Below are 26,959 nucleotides of genomic sequence, written 5' to 3' on the forward strand. Positions count from 1 at the left end.
GCCACATCTCAGATTACATGACTAAGTTTCCCATAATATGTCCTTTGATGTGACTCTAAGGAGTCATGAAACTTTTTTGTAAAGAGCCAGATAATAAATATTTTAAACTTGTGGGGCATGTTCTCTCTGTTGCAACTACTCAACTCTACCACTGTAGCAAGAAAGCTGTCGTAGGTAACAAGTAATCAAATGGGCCTGGCAGTGTTCCAGTAAAACTTTATTCACAAACACAAATCCAGCCCTCTGGCCCTTTGCCTGTCTCTGTCTAAAGTTGAATAACCTTAAAGAGAGATACAATAATCATAATAATTCATTGAGCTTTCAGAAGTAGAGAACCGAACTGAGGCCACCAGAGATGGGAAATGGGGAGGGTGACAGCGGTTAGAGATAAATTGGTAAAGGACCACAGAAAATGATCACATTGTGTAATGTTGAATATACTAATTATCCTGATTTGAGCATTACATATTACACACAGGTATGGATGTTTAACACTGTGCTCTACAGATATGTACAAGCAATTATGTTTCAATTTTTAAAAAAAGTGGAATAACCTGATGTGTATATTTGGTGAATGGCAGGGATGTCAGATTTGATAATGGCTAGTAGAGATACTTAAATCATACCGGTACACATTTTAAAAACATTTTGATAGTAACCATAGTAAATTCAAAGTCTGTAACCAGTTAATTTTTTTGGCATTTCATGTTTTTAGAATGATGTCTGTGTGTGACATTTATTTCCCTCAAGGACCTAAATCTGTATACATTTAGTCCAGAGGGAGAAAAATCTGATCTATTGGAAAAAAGTGCTGAAATAAATTTGACTCCCAATTTAGTGTGAATGAGGCTATATTCACAGATTGAGTTTTAGAGGAGGAATAATTGACTTCTTCCTGCCAGGACTCCTCCACTTTATAACTGAACAAACATTTCCCAAAGAAGCTGTACTTTTCCTTTCCTTTCCAAATTTTCCTGTGAATATTTGTCCTAGGGTGTATAGGCTATACCTGAGAATAAAAGTGAATTCTAGTTATAGTTTTTGAATAGCCATATTATTTGAAATATCTTTCTTTATATGGTTCATTTACCCAACTGTATTTTATAGTCATCCAGAATTCAAGGCCAGTTGAACAACCAGATTAAATTGTGGGAGATTGCAGATACCCAAACTTTGGTATTTGCATACGTTATATGAACTCTTCACTTCATGCACTGGTATAGAAAGTCATAATTTTTCTCAGATTGCCTAATGTGGGGCAACTCATAATCAACTGATTTCCATAAATCACCCTAAAAATACTTTAGTTTTAGTCATCATCTCAATACTTAGTTTTTTAGTCTCATTCCTGTGTTTGGTTTGGTTGTTTTTTAACCAAATTGTTAAAGCTTTAGAACTTATGCTGCTAATTATTTTAGAAACGTTCTTAAAGCAGGACAAAGCAGCTAATTATAATGTTATGAATTTCTGGTACTATATTTCATTTTTGCTTTAATGACTTATTTTATGATTTATTTTTAATATAATACATTAGTTTTCAATATGAAGATTTGCTAATACATTATTTTGGAGTTTTTTTTTTCTTTGTTTTTTAAGACATTTATATATATTCATGCTATTACTCAGCATTTTAGTTACCCATCTCCAAAAGTTAAGAAGCTATTATATTTTTATATTTCCTCAATGGAAAAACTATTGAACTCTGATTATTCCTGGCATATGTAAGTTTTGTTGAAATCCTCACTGTCTCCATCTGTTTATTTGTTCTGGAATGGAGATGGATCCTGAGTGGCCACTCTCCTAGCATGTTGCCAATTTGCATGCTTGAAGTCCTCTTCCTGCACAGCCACGCTGCTCCTAGCATTCAGAATTTTACCTCCAGTTTGCAAAATCCCAAGTGAAAAGAAAGGAAAACTGTTTATTTTTACTTTCTAGAAAGAAGAGCATATTACTCTGTTAAAAGTCATTCAACTTTCTATGTGCCTCGGAGGTTCAAATAAAGAAACTTTTTAAAAAATCTATATATGTATGTAAGAGACATACATATGTATTCTATTACATAGAATTAATGTTAATATTTCTATTATTACTGTGCTTGCCATAAGTGAGATTTCTATTACTGTACTTGCCATAAATGAGATCAGCTTTAAGCTGTGCTGCTTTCCTTTTCCTTCTGTTTCTTAGAGTTTGAAAATCTTTTGAATGGGTAGTCTGGTGGCGTTAATTGCCTGCTTTCTATTCATATAATTTATATTACAAGTTTATTAATTATATTTACTCATTTTATTAAATTTGAAAAAGCTAATACATGTCATTTGCATCTGAGAGAGAAGAGTCTTTTCTTTGCCTTGCACTTTAGAAGTATTTCATATTCTCCGCCATCTGTGCATATCAAAATCAGCCTTCAATTAAAATCTTGGTCTTTTTATTCCTTTTATGAGGAGGTTTACTAATATTTTTCTTTACTCAGTTGTAAAGATTATTCCTGAAAGAGACTGCATAAAATTATTCATACTTTATCCAGCAAATGAGAATTTAGGGAACAAATTTCTTTTTTTTCTGTGTGTGTGTGTGTGTGTGTGTGTTTTAAGTGAGAAATTAGTGAATTTGGTTTCCGTAAAGGCATGTGTATCAAGATGTGGTGCCATCTAATGACAGAGCATGATTATGAAGACTCTCTACAGCCTGAACATTGTGAAGGGAGCTCAGTCATGTCGAATCTCAGACTTAGGTCTTAATGAGAGGTTGGTCCCTCTGGCCTTTTAAAGCTAATATTTTACTGTGCATAAAATTCCCCTGCAGAACTGAATTAAAGATTCTCATTTTAACAGCTGAGAATAGAACCCAGGTAGCTGGAATTTTACGTGTACTGAGAAGTTTCTCATGTGGAAGCTACACAGAACAGACTGTTCTAGGTTCCCTTAATGCTATTTGGAAATGTAATAAGGAAAAAACTGCATTATCTTACCAGCTTTTGATATTAAAATGGATGGCTCTTCCTTGAACTCCTTCATTTCAGACTTATTCTAATCAAGTTTGAGTCAAGACCACATCTGATTTTTTTTTTTTTTTCCTGTTTCTGATAGTTAGCATAGGAGAAGCGAATGAAATAAGGGATGAGGTTAGAGTAAATATCAGTCAGGGAACATAGAAGGAGCCCTTGGTTATGGCTGTGAATATGTCCAGAGCAATATGGCAGCACAGCAGGAGGAGGGGACACCACTGAGGCAGGTTTCCAGGCCATTCTGTTTTGAATACGGGCTTTGCGATCAGTCTTCAATCTGAGGGCCAACACAAAAACACAATTTCTCTACTCAATTGCTACTACAGAAAATAAAAGAAAACATTTCCAACCTAAAATGCTAATGTTCTTTCAGCCATGCCTGTTTCTACATACACACTAATCACTTTCAGCAGTTACAAATATGAGGATGGAAGTTTTCCATCCTGCAATGATAAAATCCAAATTGACAATTTGTTTAAAAACTGTTATTTGGACTGGATTCAGTGCCTACTCAAAGAAATGTGTCAGAGGGAGATGATGTGAGTAATACATAAAGTAATGACTGCATGGCTTTTATTAAAGGTATTTCATTGTGCATAATGCTTTCTGAAGCAGAAACAGAAAAGACAAAATCCATTATTCATGCATTTTTCATATTCATACAAATATGACTATAATGAAAATTGGTCTTTTGCCATGGGGATAACTCTGAGCCCCTCAGTAATAAAACAAATGTTTTCTAGGACCAGGGGATTTATATACAAAAATCATCTTCACAAAGCAAACTTTGTCTGAAAAACAAGACTCTTGTTTTTAAGGAGCTTTGCTATATTGCCAAGGAAGTTGTATTGTTTATTGACATTTATGTAATGTAATACTTAGGAAACTTAATTATGAAATGGTCCTAATCCTCCATGAATGTTTTAATCAATTTATATTTATTCATTTTAAAATTGAATAGAGAAAAATTTTTACTCTCTTTCAATGATCCAAGAGCAATTATTCAGGGCTGACCAATGGAAAATGTGGAAAGTATTGTTCTGGGTAGGTACTCAGCTGGTTAGACTTTAAAATCTGCTTATTAAGTAAGTGCAAATATATACTCACTTGAACTGTTGAATTAAGCACTCTATGTTTTCATGTAATTATATTTAGGAAATAGTTTAAAGTATTAGTTGATAGGTTAGCTCTACCTTAATTGATTCATTGTTTTGAAGTAGTTATTGTCTTGTAGAACACTATACTCCAGGTGATGGAACCTAATAAACAATAGCGTGGAGACAATAGATTTCATCTTTCAAGGGAAAACATTATCAGTGCAATTTTTATTGTATGCCTACAGCATTTTGGTATTATCTAACTTTAGTAATTCAGGAGAACACTAGATACTACAAGAATGTCAGAGAATTTCAGAAGTAGGGAAAACTGGTGAGTTGCATTTGTACATAATCACTTAGTAAACTCAGATTATGATCATTGTTTCTCTTCTGCCAGTGAGCTGAGAACTAGATGCAAATGTGGTTTTGGAGGGATGAGCATAGTGGTAGGTCAACTTGCAGCAAGAGTCTGCAATACTCAGTTCTGCTGTGTCCAGTTAGAATTAACTGATTCAAGACAATGATACCCACCATCAATGTAACACAACTAGTTTGGAGGCTAGAAAATAAAAGGATAAGTTGCACTTCATTTTTTAAAGTTATCTGACTTCATTTAGGAAACGAATATACTGTTTATTCTAGTAATAAATCAATATGTATGGTTACCCATAAATGTTAGGCACTTTCCATGGGAGAAAAGTAACCTTTGGGTATGTACACAGAACCATTTCAACAAGGTTGTTGAAGCTGACTTTTCAAACCCCATACCATAGTGACATCCACAGCTACTGAGTTACTGAGTAAAGAGCACGTGTGTGTGCACCTGTGCTCGCTCGCTTGCTTTCATTCTAATTTACACAGGTATGAAATTAGCAGATTAAAGATTTCAAATGCTGTTTAATCACTGCAGCTACCAAGCCTAGATTATAGAATTGACAGCTCAGCTTAAAAAGAATCTGATCCAATGTTTTAATTTTTAAGATGAGGAAATTAATGCCCTTACCAAAAATTACAAAATTAATAAGAATTGGAGCCCAGATTACAAATTGGTTCTCATGTGATATGTGCTCCATAATTGTCCATTGAGCTAAATAAGATGCATACATTCTTCAGGAGTCTAGTCATGTTAATAGACCCTGGTTTTATCTTTCTTGAACTTTTGTTTTAAAATAGAACTTGCTCTAACCACAGACAAACTGAATAAAGAAATAGCTGTTTAATTGAATCGAACTGCATTATAGAAATTAGAGAGACCTGTCTGAGTTGTGGAAAAGGTGACTGTAGAACCAGGATAGGTAAGTAGGGTTCCAAAAGAAAGTGGCTCTTCCAGTCAATGCATCAGGGACCAGGGCAGGAGCCATGAGAGTTAAATGGTTGCAGAGGGAAGGTTCAAGACAGCTCAGAGAAAGAGGAGATACCACTAGGTCCTCCACCTTCCCATTCGGTAAAAGAGTGAGTTGAATTTGCAAGGAACTGAGGGCTCAACCTGATCTAGTTGTCGGTGCCTATGTAAATCAGAAAACAGTCAAAGTAGCTTGATTGAAGGACTGTTGCCCACACTGATTCTCAGAACAAACCTAAGAGTAGTCCCAAGGGAACCTCCAAGGAAGGAGTTTATAAAGACATGTTTAGGAGTGAAAACCTAGCCCAGTTTCATTGTGATGATGACTAGGAGTAGTATTAGAGAGTGCCTGTACGTGCTTTGTAGCTGCTCCAATGTGTAAATAAAATTAAGTCTTTAAAGTCCTGTAAATAATTTTATTCTTGACTCTTTAACCTTTCAATTTTTATCTGTGGGAACAAATGTTGCCTAGAGTGGTTATGTATAAGATATTAAGTCATGGAATGATTACTTTCTATTCAACAAAATTAAAATATCTTTTAAAAATAATGGTAGTAAGTAGAAAGAAGCTAGTAAGAAAAAAAAAAAATCTGTGATGCTTCCACTCTACCCTCTACCCCTCCCGCCTCTCCCTCTACTCCTGCCACATGAACCTCCTTGCTATTCCTTGATATGTCAGGATAAGGGAAAGATGATGGCTAGAGCCTGTGTCTTGTTTGCTTTCTCTGCCTGGAATATTCTGTGTACTGCTAGCTCCCTCATCTTATTTAGGACACCTTCTCGGAGCGGCTGACCCTGACCCCACTCTTTACTATTGTCATCTACCTCCCCCAGCAAGCGGGACCTCCCACCCCACTTATCATGACGGCTCCTTTTTTCTTCATAGCACTTTTTACCTTCCAACCTAAGGGATCATTTATTTATTATGTTTGTGGTCTGTTTTCCCCCCAGTAGAATATATAAGTTCCACCTGGGCAGGAATCTTTGTCTATTTTTTTACTTATGTATCCCCAAAGCCTAGAACAGTGTCTGGAACATAGTAAATGTTCAATAAGTATTTTTAATGAATAAATGGCCATATGAATGTTGATTTCCTGGGATAGAAATTTAGAAGTTCCCCCAGATTTAACCCACATGTTGCCCTTTTTTATAATCAGAATATGTTTATAGGTCTTTCATGATATGCTTTTCATTTCGGCTAATTTATTTGTCTCTAGATGAATGATATTTAGGGAAGTGGTCTCCTTTCTCCAGAGGCTTCAAATACAGCATCATTAGGGCCAATCTTGGCATTTTAATCCCAGAGAATAGGAGAATTATAGATTAGAATTACAATATTAGTGAAAGAGAGATTATGTTTCTAAGCAACAGAAATTCCATATTGCAGCAAACCGTGTCCAGATGATCAGGAGATAATATCAGAGAAAAATTATCTTGTCACTTGGGCCAAGAAGTAGCTCCCTTGAAGCTGACCAAAATAAAGATGGTTGATGTACTATTTCTCTGCCAAATGTTTTTTTTCCAATGACCATGGACAGATAATGGTTAAAATTCAGGGCTTGTTTGTATAGGACCCATCAGAAAAGCCAACATATTAGGATTCTTAGATTCTCTTCCAAGAAATCTATGAGATAACAAAAAGCAGTCACCACCTGTCTTAATCTGTTTGGATTGCTGTAATAAAATACTGTAGACTTCTGTTGTAAACAACAGAAGTTTATTTCTCATAGTTCTGGAGGCTGGGAAGTCCAAGGTCAAGGTGCTACAGATTTGGTATCTCATGAGGACTTGTTGCCTGGTTCATAAGTGGCATCTTCTAGCTGTGTCCTTACATGAAGGAAGGGGCAAGGCAGCTCTTTGGGGCTCCTTTCTTAAGGGCACTTAATCCATTTTGTGCTGCTGTTACAGAGTACCACAGACTGGGTAATTTATAACAGGCAGAAATTTATTTGACTCGTGGTTCTGGAGGCTGGGAAGTCCAAAAACCATGGCACTGGCATCTGGCAAGGGCCTTCATGCTGTGTCATCCCATGGCAGAAGGCAGAAAGGCAAGAGGGCAAAAATCATTCTTATAACAAACCTACTCCCACAATAACAAGCCTAGTCCCATGATATCAGCATTAATTTATTCATGAGGGCAGGGTCCTCATGACCTCATTACCTTTCATTGGGCCCCACCTCCCAACACTATTGCTTTGGGGATTAAATTTCCAACACATGGACACATTCAAAACATATCAGGCACTAATCCCATTCTTGAGGGTTCTGGCCTCATGACTTCATTTCTCAAAGGACCCACCTCCTAATACCATTACCTTGGGTGTTAGGATTTTAACCTATGAATTTCGTGGGACACAAATATTCAGACCATAGCACTGCCTTAAACCTTACCATATGGTTTATCAGGCCTTCTTTAGCCTGCACTCTCATGTCTGAGAGCCATACAGTGCCCTCTTCCTCTTACCTTACCCTGTTCTCCCCACAAAGATGCCACACTCTGGTAAGGAACACAACCTGTACCTTTAGAAGCCCAGCCTCCAGTACTCAGAGAAAGGTTCAGTTGGACCTACATGCTATCCTTAAAGATCTTTCTAAAGTTCAAATTCAGGTAGTGCCCTTCTTCGCTTAAAATCCTGTGGCGATATCTCGTATAGCTTCAAATACTTTGGCTTAGTACAAAAGCCCTTTATGATCTGGCCTTTGTTCTGGCATTGATCACATTCTCCATAGTCACTGGTCTCCTGTGATTCTCACCCACTATATGGTAGACTCCCAGAGGATAAGAATGATCTCTTACTGATTTTAGTATCCCCAGTGCTAGGCTATGGAGGTTTTCAATAAGTATTGATTCAGTGGTTGAATGGATGAATGGAAATGTTATTGCTAAACCCTAACATGGATGTGTTTTTTCCTTCCCCAAGGACTTCGGCGTTATGTTCCTGCACCACCTGATAACTATTTTCTTGATTACCTTTTCATATGTCAACAATATGGCCCGAGTAGGGACCCTGGTTCTTTGTCTTCACGATTCAGCTGATGCTCTTCTAGAGGTAAACATTTTCTTTCATCTATAAGAATACAAAATCCAGAATTCAGGAAGTCCCCAAGGTCATCAGTTCTTCTGCTATGCTAGACGGTGTTTGGGTGTGATAGTAAATGACTGCTTTGGAACTGCAGAGTGTTTCTTTGTAGGTTAAATTGGTGAAATGAAACTTTAAGTTAGTATATAAACTTTTATACAAAAAAGTTAATCATGTTAGCATTCTTTATGAATAGAATGATTAAAACCTTTCCTATTCCACACTTAAAAAATGAATGATTTTATAATAGGAAAATCATTTCTTGAATAGGTTTTGTTTCTTGTGTTGTAAGCTTCACACTGGTTTATATGAAAATTGTGTATAACTCAGTTTAGTTATTGATGGGAGTTGTACATCCCAATGAAATTTAGTCATCGTAGTCTTATTGCCAATACACATATTGTCCAAGTATTTTTACAGTGAAAAGGACATATGCATTGCAAATTACATAGAAACTATGTTTTCTATGTCATATAAGTATAAAGAGTATCTGTGGAAATATTGGTTGCACTTGAGTCAACTTTCTAAACCATTATCATTTAGAAGCCTTTAGTAGTAAAATAAATAAAATAAAAATGTTCTAGTGTATTTCAAAAGGTAAAATCCCGAGGAAGATTTTGATGTGGTATTTACTCTTAATTATGACTCCTGTGTAGAGTCACACTCAATAATGTTATATAATTACATAAAAATCTTTTGACTTTATACTAAGAAATTTGTATAACTGATCAAAATTAACTTACAAGAATACAAATCCCATGTAGAAATGGGTCTTAGAATCTGTATCCTGGCTGTTGTATTCCTTTTGGTCCACAGTTTTGCCACCTTTGAAGCATTTAATGTTACTGTGAATATAGAAGTGCCTTCAAATAATGATTTGTTATTGTAATATAAGCAGAATTTCTATGACATAAAATTGAATCCACTATAAAGGCAATTAGTTAAGGTGGAAGTATATATAGCATTTTATTAAGAACTCTGGTCCTTAAATATTTTGAAATAGAAAAATAGTCCTAATGGGCTAGATAAATCAGGTGATAGTTTGGCACTATAATTTTTAAGTGATTCAGGCTAAACTCTATTCAATGTATTTTTTTAAAGGAGAAATAAAATTAGTATAAGGGCAGTCCCCTGCAAGTTAATTACCATTTGGTTAAATCTTAAGTATGCTTGGAAGTAGAAATGTATACAGCAACCTACAGTTTTAAAATCAATTCTGTACAATCAGCCAACTTTAATGCCTTTGGAAATGGCTGGCATAATGCTTGGTAGGGCCGTGACTTAGAAAACGTTAACTGAATTGTCATCTACCACTTTTATGCAGAAAAGAAAAATAATTCAGGAATCCCAATAATGGGGCTTAAAAGCAAATGTTCTTCATCACCTGGATTCTCTTTGACATTATAAAATAATGTTTGAGAATATCCAATTAATGAATGAATTAATATCAAATTAATGTTGACTCTCTTCCAAATGGGATCTATCTATGGCCTAGACATTTCTGGAAAGTTGATGTTTAATGCTTATTTATTGTATTCTGGTGACTGCATGTGAAAGAAAATTACATAGGTCAACTAGCCAGAAGAAGAAGGTACTTTTTTTTGCTTTTTCTAAAAATCAATTTATTTTTAATTGTATTTGTGGGATACAGTGTGTTGTTTCAATGCATGCATATATTGTACAATGATTTACACAGGGTACCTAGCATATCCATCACTTACATATTTATCTTTGTGCCGATTAAATTCAAGGTCCTCTAACTATAGTTAGTCTAGAACAGCAGAATTCATTCTTCCTATCTACCCGTTCCTTTGTACCTGTTAATCCATCTTTTCCTGTCCCCCTGATCCCTTCCTCTCCCATCCTCTGGTAACCATTATTCTACTCTGTACTTCAATGAGAACCACTTCTTTTTTTTTTTTTTTTTAAGATTCCACATATGTGTGAGACCATGCAGCATTTGTCTGTGCCTGAGTTACTTAACATGATGGTCTCTAGCTCCATCCATGTTGCTGCAAATGATAGGGTTTTATTTTTGTAATAGCTTAATAGTACTCCATTGTTTATATATACCACTTTTTAAAAAATCTGTTCATCCGTTGATGGACATTTAGGTTGATTCTGTCTTTTGGCTATTGTGAATAGTGCTGTAATGAACATGGGAGTGCAGGTGTCTCTTTGATATATTGATTTCATTTCCTTTGGTTATGTACCCAGTCGTGGGATCCCTGGGTCATAAGGTAGTTCTATTTTTAGAACTACTTAGTTTTTATTTTCTATTTTATTTACAAGGAACTGTTTTCCATAATGGCTGTATTAATTTACATTCCCACCAACAGTGTATGAGTTCCCTTTTCTCTGCATACTCACCAGCATTTGTTATTTTCTGTCTTTTTGCTATTCTAACTGGAGTGAAATGATATCTCATTGTGGTTTTAATTTGCATTTCCCTGATGATTAGTGATGTTGAGCATTTTATGTGCATGCCTATTGACCTCTGTTCAGGTTCTTTGCCTATTTTTTAGTTGGGTTGTTTTTTGCTGTTGAGCTGTTTGAGTTCCTTCTTAATTCTGGATATTAGCCCCTTGTCAGATGCATAATTTATACAATATTTTCTCCCATTTTGTAAGTTGTCTTTTCACTTTGTTGATTGTTTCCTTTGCTATGCAGAAGGTTTTTAGTTCGACATAATTCCATTTGTCCATTTTTGCTTTTGTTGCCTGTGTCTTTGAAGTCTTGTTCAAAAAAGCATTGCTCAGTCCAATTTCATATAGCATTTCTCCTATGTTTTCTTCTAGTAGTTTTGTACTTTGGGGTCTTAAATTTAAGTCTTTAATTAATTTGAGTTGATTTTGCATATGATGAGACATAGAGTTCTAGTTTCAATCTTCTGCATGTGGATATCCAGTTTTCCCAGCACCATTTATTGAAGAGCCTCTCCTTTTCTCAAAGTATATTCATAGCACTTTTCTTGAAAGTCAGTTGGCTGTAAATGCATGTATTTATTTCTGGGCTCTCTATTCTATCCCATTGGTCTATTTGTTTTTTATGCCAGTACCATGCTGTTTTGATTACTATAGCTTTATAGTATATTTTGAAGTCAGGTAATGTGATGCCTCCAGCTTTGTTCTTTTTGTTCAAGATTGCTTTGGCTATATGGGCTCTTTTGTGGTTCCATACAAATTTTAAGATTGTTTTTCTATTTCTGTGAAGAATGTCATTGGTATTTTAATAAAGATTGCATTGAATCTGTGGATGAGTTTGGGTTTTCATGTTATTAAGTCTTCCAACCCATGAACACGGGATATCTTTCCATTTGTTTGTGTCTTAGAAGGTGCTTTTTCTTTTAACATAATTCTTGGTGTTACCTCCAAAGTATTCATGAAATTGGAAGCTCATAATCCTGGATTCCACTCAGTTAATAGATTTCGCCTTAGGAATACATTTCTCTCATAGCTCTGTGCTTTACTTAAAGCTCTTAAATTATAGCTTCTGTGGATACTGTCAACAATCTTTTCAAGTTTGACTCAGCTAATTTAACTTTTCAAGAAATAGAAAATCATGTTACAAATTCAGAAGACATCTTCAATTTATAACCCTGTGTATAGATGCTGTGAATTCTACGTATAAATGTAAAAAGAGGTGATAGAGCAAAATTATGTTTTTAGACTCACCTGTTCTTTCTTAGAATCATTTGTAAAAAGTAGATCATAAAGGGATGTGATTTCTTCCCAAGACCGATTTATAATACAAAAAGGTAGTCACTTAAATCACTGTCATAAATTATTAGTACTTCTCACATACTTTGAACATAAGTGACTTTCATCTAGAAAATGACCCACTCTAGGTAACTTTGAAAATTTTATCTGAAGAATTAGTTGAAATAACATGATCTTGACACTTTCTTCATTTCCAAGTTTATGAGAATAAACCAGGAAACTTATCTGCCAGAGTATGGCCTGTGCCTATTTAAAGAAAACTTATAATTCTAAGTGGAAAGAAAGAAAAATGCAGAAAAGTCCCATATATTCTATATAAAGTTTGTGGCCTTAGTATTTGGGATTCATTAAAGGTTTAAAGGATTATTTAGCACTTTTTTTTTTTTTTTTTTTTTTCGTGACCGGCACTCAGCCAGTGAGTGCACCGGTCAGTCCTATATAGGATCCGAACCCGCGGCGGGAGTGTCGCCGCGCTACCAGCGCAGCACTCTACCAAGTGCGCCACGGGCTTGGCCCTATTTAGCACTTTCTATTTTGACCTGTTATGCCACTTATTTTTTGGAGCCTCTGACTTGCTAATATCTATAATGCAAGAATTTCTTATTTTTCTGTTTTCCTGAAATCAAGCATATAATTGAATTTTTCAGGTTGCTGAATATTTTATTAAATCTGTGACAGTCAGTAGTTCTACTTTTGGCTAATGCTGTATTTCACCAACTTCTAGATAATTTATGAATACTGAAGTCTGGTGCGTGGCATTTCAAAGTAGCAGGCAGTTTTATGTATCTGGTAGGTTATAGGGGATTCGTGCATGTTGAAAGAAACTTTTTACTTATCAGTTTAACTAAATTAATATATCTTATTCCTTCTTTTTGTAGGCTGCCAAAATGGCAAATTACGCCAAGTTTCAGAAAATGTGTGATCTCCTGTTTGTTATGTTTGCCGTGGTTTTTATCACCACACGACTGGGTATATTTCCTCTCTGGTGAGTATGCCAGTCTCCTTTCTGATAGGGCCACCCCTTCCAGATAAGCTTTATGAACCATTTTCCTTCTGAATTTCACTCCAAATACTTAATAAGAGGTTTAAAGATAGTCGGGGAGGGACTCAAGAAATAGCTCGATTTCCTCTTTCAGAAGAGAGTTGCACTTTTTACTAGTATTTCTCATAGACTAGTTAGAGAAGGAAGTGGCTAACAGGTTCTGAAGCCACGAAAAGCTATCTGCCATTTTAGGCACTAGTCTAAAATATGACTTGAGAGCCTCAGCTGTGAAGATTTGAATTAAGAAAGGAAAGATGGTGTTGCAGCCAGGTACATATCAGAGGTCTCCTGTACCAGGGGGTTTACAGTGCATTATCCCTGGACCAGCCGCAGCACAAACTTGTTTGAAATGGAAATGACTGGGCTCCACCACAGACCCACTGAGTCAGAAACTCTGGAGATGATGCCTAGCAATCTGTTTTGATAAGTCTTCCTGATGATTCTACTATACATTAAAGTTTGAAAACCACTGTCCTGAATAATTCTCTTCATCAACTGTATTTACAGCTAAAGCAGATGGGAGTTATAACTCAAAAATAACCCCTGAAATTCTTTCTGGCTCCTTAATGTCTAGATGTCTTTTCTTTTGTTAAGAGCTAAGGAAAAGATATGACAGATTTTGATGGAATTTAACAACCCTTTCTATAGAAAATAGGTGCACTGTCATTAATCTGTTTCTGGAAAGCTATTACTTGAACTAGGAAAAAAAGAACCCTCCATATCACACGAAGTCTACTACCGATGGTAGATTTTTTTTTTTTTTTTCCATTTGGAGAGATGGCTTTGAAAGAGAAATTCAGGCAGTGGAAACTGGAGAAAGCAGAGAAATGAAGGGGTGCAGTAATACCTTGACTTCCTGCCCTAACAGAAAAATAAAAATAATGAAGTTGGGAATTTTAAGTGAATAAAGTCTGTCACTGGGATTCCGTTAACAAATTACACACACACACACAGACACGGCTTCTCCTTACACACACACACACACACACACACACACACACGGCTTCTCCTTACACACACACACACACACACACACACACACACACACACACACACGGCTTCTCCTTGAAGCTCCCAACCCTTTTGGACACTTGCTTATTAGGAAAATAATTTCCACACAGCAGCACTGTGTATTGGCAACAGACATGTATAAAATCTCATTATGGTTTAATATGATTGTAGGTAGGAAACATTGAAGGAACTTTGAAAATAATGTGTCTATAAATTATTTCAGGGTTGGAGCTCTTTCAAGATTATTAGCAGAACTAGTGGTAAGAATTTAAATAGAAGAAATTCAAACAAAATCCAGGAAATATTTTTCAGAATAATAGAAAGGTTTCCCTACTTAGGATTTCTGAGAACCCAAGTTTTAAAAAATAGGCATCACTATCAAATACTTGGATTTGCCTACTTCCCTTTAAGGGTAGAATTAAAATTGAGATACCGCTTCTCTCAGGTTGGTGTGTAAAAGCTCTTGACATTTAGAGAGCAGTTACCTATAGCATAGACCCCAGAATGTAAAAGTTTTGTCCTGCTACCAGTAAGATAACTCATAGGTATGGTATCTGGTGATGACCCATACTAGCTGCTTAAAAAATCCTTATAACCAAGAACAAAACAAGAGCTTATAATGTGAATGTATAGGGTTCCTGCTATCATGCCTGTTAGTGCAGCCAAGTTTTTCAAAAAGCACCTTATGGAGAGATATTTTATTGCTTATAATACAAGAAAGAATCTATATCCCTGCTGTCATTGTAGTTGGGCATCGTGTGAATAAAATCCTTTTCACATCTGTTCAGTAAGTTATGTTACTGGATGATCTTTGTTTTGATCCTGATTCAATTACTAGTATGGGCATTGTGATTATTTAAAATTTTAATGCAAACGACAATATCCAATAGTATTTTAAACATTTACCTTAATATTGTGAAATGATTTAAAAACTCCTTTTAGCCTAGGAATTCCTAATATTGGGAAGGACAGTTCAGTTTACCAGCTGCAGACTTCTCCCCCACTCTGCTCATGATAGGAATTCTTCTATTTGATAGGAATTTCCCTGACCAGGACTATTGCTGTAGAGGTCAAGGAAGAAATAGTTTCTTATATTAAATGAAACCTGCATCCATATAACTTCTAGCTAAGGATTCTTAGTTTAGTTTAGAACCCCCTAAAATTGTATGTAAAATGTGTGTGTTTGTATTTTTTTTCCTGGGGGCAGGGTGCATTGCTTTATCAGATTCTCAAAGAGATCTGTGACTCCCTTCCCTCCTCAAAAATGTACGTTCTGGAAAACAGGCTAAGTGTACCCTACCACTTCTATGGAAAACTCTTAAGAACATGGAGATTTCTAATATAACAACTGTAGGTTTTCTCTTCTGCAGAAAACATCTTTAATCCCTTCAACTGTTCCTACTTGTTCTTCTCTTTTGTTTGTTTCCCAGAATTCCTCTTGTCATGATGTTCTGAATGTGGGGTGGCTGGGACAAAATATAAAGGAACTAACAACAAGCTGTATTTAGCATTGTACTTCTAACCAGCGTGCCATTGCGTGAGCTTTTTAAGCAGCTTTCACCTTGCACTGGTGGGGATCTGATATACATGTGAGCTGCTGCCAGACTAAATCTCCCTCATCCTAAATTTATTTTATTTTTACATATTTGATTCCTAATTATGACTTATTTTCATACTAATAACATAAACTATATTTATCCCTGTTAGATTTTATCATGCTGTTTTCAGATACCCTTTTTTTTTTTTTTTTTTAGGGGGCCAGATTTATTTATTTATTTATTTATTTGTCGTTTCTTTGTGACCGGCGCTCAGCCAGTGACTGCACCGGTCAGTCCTATATAGGATCCGAACCCGCAGCGGGAGCGTCGCCACGCTGCCAGCGCAGCACTCTACCAAGTGCGCCACGGGCTCGGCCCTTCAGATACCCTTTTTGCCCAATACGTCTTCCGAACTTACATTCAATGTGATACTTATCCCTTCCAGCATTGTGTTGTTTGCAAATATGTCTTTCATGCTTCTTCCAAGTCATTGAAGAAAAATGTTGACCCGAAAGAACTTCTAGTACACTACTGAATTTCAATTGCTTGCTAGTCACATGTAGGTAGCATATTGGACAGTGCAGTTCGACAAAAGAACAACTACTACAACCTGTGGCAGTGATCAGATTGTATACATTTTCTTGTGTCTAGGTATCTTGGTTGCCGTTCTTACGTCTGCTGTGCGCTACTGTTCGTACGAGTCACTATAGACAGTGGTTAGCTGGACATTTAAACCAGAGTGGCTGCATTCAAATCCTGCTTCCTTTGTATATTTAACACCTTTGTATTGAAGTTTCCTCATCTCTTCCATAGGAATAATGGTGATACCTACCTCATAGGGTTACTGGGAGCATTAAATGAATTAATATCTCTATAGAACTTTAAAAAAAAAAAAAAGTCCAGTTCATAGTAATTGCTATGTAAGTATACTGGCTTTATTTTGTAGGTGAGATGATCTATTTAACACGAAAAAAGAGACTTCTTAGGGACGAGTAAGAAAATCAATAGAAGTATTTGGAATGGCTCTAAGTAGGTTCAGTTCAGAAAAATATAAATGATAAAATTTTAAAAATACACTTAACCTCACCATGAGTTTAAGAAATGCAAATTACAGCTTCTAGAGATACAAGAGGTCTTCAAAAAATTCATGGAAAGATTCATATATCTTTTAATTCTGTTTCCATGAACTTTTTGAAGTACCCTCATATGTACAAATCAGTGTTTCTAGAAGGTAGGACTGAAATCTGGGTTGGCAGAAGTCTCACTTGTCATATACACCACTGGTTCTTACAGGTGGCTGCACAGGAATACTCAGATTTAAAGTATGACTGAGACCCCATCTACGCCCCTTGGAAATTCTGATTTCACTGGTCTTGGTGGAGACTGAGCATGGTTTTTTAAAGCTCCCAAGTGATTCTGCCATGCAGCCAGGGTAGAGAACCACTCTTCCAATTCTCTTGACTCTTTATCCCTACATGTGTTTACTGTCAAAGATATTAATATAGAGAAATGTCAATGATATAACAAGTGAAAGTCAAGGCATAATTTTAGTGCCTCATTTTTTAAAATTTACAAACTTTGAAAAAAACAGTAAATTACATTTATGGCAAGTTATCTCTGGGTCGTGGTTGTATTAGAGATGATTTCTTCATACTTTCTCTGTTTTAACCTTTCTGAAGTAAACATTTTAATTGAAAATCTTTAAGATTTATGGTCTTCCCTCTCACCTAGGTAATTAACCATCTACAGGAGTAGAGATTTGTTTTTGCATGTGCGTTAGCAAATTAATTTCTTATATCAACTTTACTGAAATGTAATTACAGGCCATAAAATTCACCCTTTCAAAGTACACAACTCAGTGGTTTATAGTATATTTACAGAGCTATGTAGCCATCACCGCAATCAATTTTAAAATATTTTTATCACCCCAGAAAGATAGATCACCCCCATTAGCAGTCACTCTGCATTCTTCTCTCCCATCAGACCCTGGCAGCCACTAATCTACCTTCTGTCTCTGTGAATTTGCCTCTTCTGCACATTTCATATAAATGGTTTTATACTGTTAAAAAGCTTGAGACCTGTTAAATCTAACAAAGTTTATGTGAGCAAGAAAAAGGTTGAGATTGGCTGAGGCTCAGTTGCTTGTTTAGGAGGGTATACTCTTGAGCTAGGTTGCACCTTGCTTGCACATCAAGCTAGCTTGCAGTTCAGTATATATGGAAGCCACTTCTGGCCAAATGTTATCACTCAAGTATGGAGCCCAGTTTAGGCCAAATTTAACAATACATGTAGTCTTTTGTGACTAGGTCCTTTCAGTTAGCCAACTGTTTTTAAGTTTTTTCCAGGTTATAGCATGTATCAGTACTTCATTCCTTCTTATTGCTGAATAATATTCTGTTGTATGGATATAGCACATTTTATTTGTCCATTCATCAGGTGATACACTTTTGGGTTGTTTCTGCTGTTTGGCTATTACGAATAATGTTACTCTTAAGATTTGTGTACAGGTTTTTGTGTGAACACGTTTTCAGTTCTCTTGGGCGTATTCCTAGGAATAGAATTGTTGGATTACCTTGTAACTGTGTGTTTAACTTTCTGAAGAACTACCAAACTCTTTTCCAAATTTGCAGAAGAATCATTTTACATTCCCACCAGCAATGTATGAGGGTTCCAGTTTCTCCAAGTTTTTGTCAACACTTGCTATTATCTATTTTGTTATTATGTTCATCCTAGTGGCTATGAAGTGGTATCTTACTATGGTTTTGATTTGCATTTCAGATCCTTTACCCATTTTTGATTGGGTTATCTGTCTTTTTATTGTTATAAGTTTGTTTTATATAATTACATATCTGCTAAGTCCATTATCAGATATATAATTTGCAAATTTTTTCTCCTTTTTGGAGGAATTTTTACTCCCCTGATGTTGTCCTTTGAAGCACAAAATTTTCAATTTTGATAAAGTCTAATACACTTATTTTTTCTTTTGTCACTTGCGTTTTTGGTGTCATATGTAAGAAACCATTGTCAAATCTGAGGTCATGAAGATTTACTCTGTTTTTTCCATAGAGTTTTCTAGTTTTAACTTTTGCATTTTGGTCAATGCTCTGTTTGGGGGTAATTTTTTTATATGGTGGGAGGGAAGTATCTCATTTCATTCTTGTATGTGAATGAAGTCATCTGCACCCCATTTCTTGACTAGCTGTTGTTTTTATTACGAACATCGTCATATAACTCCAGTGGAGCAGACTGTTCCTTGTCACATTACTCACTTCATTTTTACTGGCTTGGATCCATTTCTGCCACTTGGAATCACACTATTTTATCTGTGGTGTGCTTCCTATATTGAGTCATTCATCCTGCCTAAAAAACCAGGAGGTAGAGACATATTTGTATAGCCCTTTCTCCTTCTCCCCAGCCTGGGATGCTGTTTCAAGGAAATGTCCAAGGTGATCATTTCAGTCAGGAGGATATCTGTGGTGTTCTCTCTCTCTCTCTCTCTCTCTCTCTCTCTCTCTTTCTCTCTCTCTCTCTCTCACACACACACACACACACCCCACCAGAAAAGATCTTACCATGTGTTTCCTTTCTGATACTATCACTGTCCTTTGTGGCTTCCTGTGTAGACCGCCTCAGCCAATGCCAGGGCTTGCTGTTCCCAGTACATGCATTACCCCAGAAAGTGCAACTTTTATATCCATTGTGTGCTGCCCTTCGCCCTGCTAAACTGCCCGTCTGTTTGGGAGAGAGGGTAATTAAAGTAGCAACCACTCCTTTTGGCCATCAATGCCCTGCACACAGTCTCACAAGAGAATCCCTTGCCTTGCCTGTTGTCATTCCCAGTCTGTCTAGGATTGGGGAGGAGAATGTGATTTGGGAAGAAACCTTCATTGTCAAATAATTCACTCACTGCATGGATAATACCAGTGGAAGGAAACCCACCTCTAAAGACACTCTCTTCTGCCACAAGCTGTCACAGTTTATCTCCTGATACTTTCTGCCTTTTGTCCTAGTTCTGACCCTAGAGCTATATACAATATGTAATTCTTTTTCTGTACCACAGTTCAGCAAGTGTTATAAAGCAAAGAAACTTTTATGCCCCTCTTACCTGTTATTTTTGTCAAAATAAACATCATAAATTCCTTCAATCACCTTTTCTCTAGCTTTCATGCTTGTCTCCTCTGATTCTGAATTTTATTGTATCAAATCATCTATGAAAGTTATATCATTCTTCAACATGTAAGCCTCTCTACCATTTGTATTAATAATACTTTGTTATTTTGAGTTAATACTCTGATAATTGTACCATATAATGACTGACGTAATCTTGTTAATAGTATTATGGTTTCCTCCAGTTATATGATGGTAAACTTTGCAGAAGCATCGTCTTCTCACATTTTACTGACATGTAAGACTCTGGAATCATAACTTCATAATGTGACTATCCTGGAAGCCAAGAAAATTGGTGTATGTTTCCTATTCTCACTGATAACTTTCCTCTGTCATAATCACACAGCTGTTTGCCAAAATCTGAGTAGACGTGGATGGGTTTATACTGTATTAAGAATTTCACTACTTTACTGGTTTAATCAAATAATAGAATTTTCAGCAGATGGTTTAGGACTTATCTTATAGGAATTATTTTCTAACATATTCTTAGATAATTTGATTATCCCTTTGTCAAATGACATCTGTGGATTCAGGAATTTTCACTGTTGATACAGTAAGCAATGGACTTTCATATTAATACCTTCTCCAGATGTATGCTTATTTATTCAATATGGTGTGCTATATATGGTCAGAAACAAATTTTATCCAAGCCTTTATATAGTTTGAAAGATTTGGGGTTGCAGTTGGTATTCAAAAGCTCCAATAATACATACTGGAGATATTTTGCACTACTATTACCAAACAAGTAATCACGGGTACCCCAAATACATGTATCTTCTTAATCTAGCCATCATTCAGAAAAATAGTGTTAAAAACCTAAATATTGTCTCTTGCATTTAGATTTTTAAAAATTTGTGTCTGATTAGTTCCCCTGAACTCAAAAACCTATGTATTTTAGCCTGTTCTTCATAGTTGGGCGGTCAGTGATTTGACCCTTTTTGACAGTAAACAACTTACATCATTGTAAACTGTTACCATTTGTATCGATCTGCAACTCTCTTTCTTATATCCCATTTGGGTGCAGTCTCTGTAGTTCCTAACAATTTCCCATATTTTATGAAGCTGTGGTTTGGACATGGTATAAAGTAGATTGTGCTGAGACTCATTATAGCATCCCTCACAATGCCTTGCTCACAATGGCTACTCACTACCTGTTGTGTGAATTAGGTACTCTAATTCTGAGTGGTCTCACATCTGTTTTCTTAATTGTTCTCCCTAAATCTTTGTGAAGTCAGATAGATGCAGTTTCCTCCTCATTACACAGAGAAAACCAACTCAGTTAGTCAATGATTCACCCAGGCTCTCTGGACTCTGGTCTCCTGTTATCAGTTTAACTCAACGCGTACTTCTTAGGTTCCATTTGTTCTTCCTACTATACAATACTACCTTATTTAAGGCCGTAAAGCAATTGATGAGATACATTTTTGGTGGTTGTTAAATAAAAAAGTCATTTAAAAATGATTGCCCCTGTCATTCTGCCCAAGCCAAGATACCATATTGTAAACACCATCATCTCTCAGCAATACATTCAATTCTGGTCTGAAAAAAAGCAAATCCACAAAAAACCTGAACAGGAAGTGTCATGGTGCAGTCGATAGGAAGACTGCTTGTTTGAGTCATGGTTCTCCCCTCACTGTGTCTGAAGACCAGTGTGTAATTTCTCTGCACCTATGACCTCTCAATAAAATAAGAATAATAGCAAATACTCCACCGACCTCACCAGAAATGTTAAGGTTCAAGTGAAACATTTTCTGTGGCAGTGCTTTATGAACTATAAAGTATTTTATAAATATTAAGCATTTTTCAAAATTTGCACTTGCTGTTAAAGATGAAAATTTTCATTATGGACAAGGGGTCAGAAATTTTGATTACGTTTTATAATTTCCAACTAGTCTAGATTAAGAAACCACAACCACAGTTACTTTTAAAATAAAAATTTTAAATTCTGTCTCAGTTAAGAGTCTTAAACTGTCTTGTTTTGGTTACTTCTGTTCTCAGTCCTCAGTGAGCATATAATATTGAACATGTACCAGTTTGTCTTATTCCCCCAAATCCCAAGTGATTGTACCTGCCTCGAGCCACCAGTAGGGACTATTACTATTCACAGAATCTCACAGAAATTCTTAAAATGCAAGTGTGCATCAGGTTAGTTGTCTCCTCATAAGTCACAGATTCACAACTCATTCAAATAAGAATGGACATACCACAACTGCCCGAACCTCCTCCTGTGACCAGATAATGACTCTGCATCTCCATTCATGTCCTGCAAATGCCAGCGCCTTGCTTCCAAGAGGGCTAATCAAACGTGTACCCTGTGATCTGCTGCCATTCAGACAGAGGCATGTACCTTCTCAGGATGTTACTTTCTGTTGATCCCTCCCCTGCAGACTAGGGGAATTATTTGTGGATTTGTACTCTCAGATGGTTTCTGCAACTAAAAAACAAAAGATTACGGAGGAGCCTCCATTGTTCTTTTACCATTTTCCATGGTAAGATTTGAAATGCATCCAGATGCACAGAAGCATATCAGCTTTTTCTCTGATTTAGTTTTCAAAGTATATTTTACCAAAGTAGTATGACTTATATGCTTTTCTGACCAGCTGATAAACAGATTAATGTCAGAGTTCAAAAATCTGGAAAAGCTGATTTTTTTTTTTTTTCTTGGAATCCCTTGACAAATTTACTCTGAAATTTGCCTTGGTGCTGGTCTGTGTTAAATGTATGTGAAATATAATGGATGAAACCTGACATCTTTTGGCCATTAGGTATTTTGGTATGTTTTGAATAATACTTAACGTCTATTAGTGTCAGTTAATGCCTTTATAAGGTGGAGTAGAGTTAGACGGAAATAATGTGTGTTGAGATGTTTTGTCTATTTTCATGTGAACATAATAATTTAATTTTAGGATTGAGGGCTAGACCCAGGGGTCCACAAACTATGGCCTGTAGGATAGAGCAGCCCCCACCTGTTTTTGAAAATAAAGTTTTTTTGGAACCCAGCCTCGCCCATCTGTTACATAATTGTCTTTGGCTGCTTTCTGCTACAATGGCATGGTTGAGTAGTTGTGACAGAGTTATGGCCTGCAAAGCCTAAAATATTTACTGTCTGGTCCTTTATAGAACAAGTTTGCCAACTCTTTGGCTAGGCCATTCAGAATTAGTCTGATGAGTAAGAACATAAGGCAGCGGGGGAGTGATGTAGTAAATGTATTTGGCCTTGGGATATTCTCTAGAAGTGCTGTTTACCTTAGGCCAAAAAATTTGCAGGTATTCTTAACATTGTGTGTACGGGGGTGGGAGGTAGACAGAATGTGCTCCCAAATAGGTTTTTCCTTTTGTGACTTAAGTCAACAAAACATATGCAGTATCTTAGTAATGCTCTCCACACAGAATTAGTGTCTTAAGTGTTCCTTCCTTCCCTCCCTCCCTCCCAATCACTGCAGAGAATCCTTTGTTCGGGGAAGAGAAAAAAATTAAAAGATTGTTTGCTCAGAGTATCATAAAATGTGTTTACATACCACCTATGGAAAAAAATTCAGTGTGGCCTTTTTGTATGTTTTAAAAATATGTGAGTATTATAATTAAGTCTAATGCCAGGACCAGAGATTTGAACATATTTGATCAAGGGTCTCTCTTATTTGAGAGAACTCATGCTTTTTGGAAAATGCTATCACACATGAAGAACCGCTGACTGTGTTTCTGTTGGCCTGCGTTATTATGCGGCACAGTTGTGTACAGGACCAGTCCTTTCCCCCCTCACTTCCTCTCACCTCCCTGACTTTGGTCCCTAGGTCTGTCCTGCCAACTTGCCACTCTGGTCCATGCTGAGTTCCTCTACTGTCCAAACTCAGCCTTGGACTGGCCCATGCCTACCCTTTACCAGCTTCCCTGTCCAGACCAGTACCTGAAGCATCCCAGACCCTCCCTGCAGGATCCCAGTGTGCAGGGCTGTATGGCACTGTCAGCACAGGCCTCCCTGCCTGTGTCCTTTCATTCACAGAGCCTCTTCCATACCTCTGAGTGTCACCACAAGGAGACAGAACCCCAGCATCACTCGCATCCCTAAAGTCCTCCTGTGCTTTGTGGGGATATGTCTTATCGTATATTATCGTTTAATTTTCTATGTCTTTATGTCTTATGTCCCAGACAAGAGAGCAAATTCCTCAAAGAAAAAGAGCCATTTCTTCTTTATCGATCTGTTTAACACACTCCACTGTGAGCCTGCTGTGTGTCAGGCACAGTGAGGGTATTGGGGGAGTACATATTGATTAGGTACTGCATTACTCCATTTCTGTTGCTTATAACAAAATACTTGAAACTGGGTGATTTATAAAGGAAAACAAAATTTATTGCTTACAGCTCTGAGGCTGGGAAGTCCAAAGTCCAAGGAACACATCTGGTGGTGGCTCACATTGCAAAATAGTGGAAGTAGAGAGAGAGAGAGAGGGAAAGACAGACTCTCCTCTTCTTTTAAAGCCCTCAGAGCCTCGCCCCTGACCGCCACTTTTAATCCATTCACTACTGCATGGTCCCACAATCCAATCACCTCTTCAAAGTTCTACCTTTCAATTACCATAATTAGATTTCCTACCCTCTTCACAGTCACAGTAGGGGCTAAGTTTCTAATACGTAAAACTTGGGGAACACGATTCAAGCCTCAGGGAGTTTGGGGAGGACATAATTCAGTCCACTACAGGTCCTGAACCCAGGAACATCCAGCACTAAAAAACCATCAATAAATATTTGTTTAGTGGATAAATGAAATTTTAGAATTTCCCATGAAGTTTGGAATACTCACAACTGAGCCTTACAGCCCACATGCATCTTTCCTAATGATACAGAATAGGCCCAGTCAAAGAAGACAAAGATGACAGTGACTTAGTAGCTTTCAAAGTAGCTTTCAAACACAACAGCATTCCAGCCACTGAATTGTTTTGATCAACGGGATTTATAGAAACAGAATTGTGCCATTGTTTAATAAATACTGCCTTCATCCACAATAGATCATAAAACAGAAGTGCTCGGTTTATAATGTGAAATGTCAGTGAATTGGAAATTAACAGGAGATAAATATGCTGTGTATAAGGAAAATCAGAAAACAAATCAATATGCTAAAAAAGGCAAACAGCAGCTAGCAGCCTGGCCAGGGGCTTGGAGAGCATTTGTTACGTGGTGGATCCTACATGAGGATAGAGAGAGGAAGGAATGGACAGGATGTGAACTCACACCCAATTTTCATAGACCATGGTGTCTTAGACTACTTTTTATCCTGCACAGTCCCAACCCATACTTTAAATAGAATTGTTGCAAAATACATAAGGAATTTGATTTGTGGGTGGCTAATACATTGTGTTGTGATCTTTGAGTTATATACTTAGTAGTTATGAAGAAATGTGGTATACAGCATTCTTTGAAATATTTATTAAAACTTGTTCAAAAAGACCAGGAGAAATATGTTCAGAGAAGTGATTCTGAATGCATTCTGTTTTTTAGTGGCCGTATAAGAATGGCGAGACTGAAACAATTCCAAGTGTTTTTAAATTCTGAGAGATAAAGAGTACTATTTTGATTACTTAATATTTTTAGATTGTATTTTTAATTGAAATATAAATATAGCAAAATGTATCTAAGGAAATGGAATCATCTTTTAACTGTAATTTTACCACGTGGTAGTGTATGCTAATCAAATAAGGAATTATTTGGGCTATTTCCCAAAATAACTTCAGGGAGTGCTCTGAGTCACTTCTGTTCCAGGCTAGTCTCCTACCTGCTACACCTGTTGTGCTCTACAATCGTAATTGGTGGCAAGGATATCAACCTAAAGCAGCACATGATTGTGAACCATGAAATAGTGGTAAAATATTTTTCAATGACTTTATTATTAGGTGTTTTGCCTGATAACAAGCAAACAAGACAAAATAAGGAAAAATTTCTAGTTCTCATTAACTAGAATATTTCCATTAATCAAGATTTTAATCCACCAAATTTTCCTTATTGATAGCCCATGGAAATAATAAGGCTGTTTTATCTCTTGTCCGCTACTGAAGGGCAAACACCATGATAAAGCAATGAGCTCTGTAAGTTAATCTTAGAGTACCATGCGAACATGTCCTATTCAGTCAATTCAAAAGGTATGTGAAGCACTAAAGGAATTTTTCTTTGTGCACAAGTTCCTTAAATTACCTCCCTTTCCCAGAACACTACATTATGTTAGGAGCACAATTTGCAAAGTCAGCACTTATAAAAAAGGGTCAGAACCCTTTCCTATGCATTAAGAGTACATTGTCTTCCAGAAATGTCAGGTGCTTCACAGAATAGGTTAAAGCTGCCATGAAGAGTTACAGAAGAAAGAGCTTGAATGTCTAAGTAATGAATTATTCATGTCACTTGACCTCCTTTTATCTTTTCTCTTCCTAGCCATAGGATTGCATTTCTTTCAAATTATGCCTCCCCCACCCCATTTAAAAATTTAATTTGATGTTTAAGTCCCCTACTTTCAGTAATCACATAGCACTTTCCTGAAATACCCTTGTAAAGGTATTTGTTTGATAATCATTCACTTTCTTGTCACCTTTCTCCATGTAAGAGTGAGTTCCAACAGGGCTGGGACTACATCTCATTCTCCTGTTATATACCCAGTACCTTGTGCGATACCTGGTGCTGACTTATCTTGCAGTAGATGCCTATGATTTATTGTACATCTTAACTTAAAATTCACTTTCATAGAGGTGTTCTCCCCGGTCGTGTTGTTTTTTGTTTTTGGTGTTTTGTGGTTTTTTTTACTTATTTCAATCTAAAATGATATAACCCTTTTTATTTTCTTTCTCCCAAAATCGTGGAGAAATATTCTAAACGCCACAGTAATGCTTACTTAACTCCTCTCTTCTTCTGAGCCCACATATCCTAGCTAATTCCTGTGCTGTTATTTGCCCGCCCCATGTGTGTTTCTCGCAGCTGCT

General features: G+C 36.5%; 1 protein-coding gene across 2 annotated transcripts in view; it reads left to right on the plus strand.

Annotated features, from left to right (window-relative positions):
* Positions 1-26,959, plus strand: part of CERS6 (ceramide synthase 6) — a 286,531-nt gene that overhangs the window by 223,587 nt on the left and 35,985 nt on the right. For both annotated transcript variants that reach the window (XM_063106910.1, XM_063106915.1), the window contains exons 7-8: positions 8,365-8,493; positions 13,121-13,227. In XM_063106910.1, the coding sequence (XP_062962980.1) occupies positions 8,365-8,493; positions 13,121-13,227 (236 nt within the window). The remainder of the gene's footprint in view (positions 1-8,364; positions 8,494-13,120; positions 13,228-26,959) is intronic.

Source organism: Cynocephalus volans, chromosome 1 (assembly GCF_027409185.1).
Source record: "Cynocephalus volans isolate mCynVol1 chromosome 1, mCynVol1.pri, whole genome shotgun sequence".
Taxonomy (NCBI): domain Eukaryota; kingdom Metazoa; phylum Chordata; class Mammalia; order Dermoptera; family Cynocephalidae; genus Cynocephalus; species Cynocephalus volans.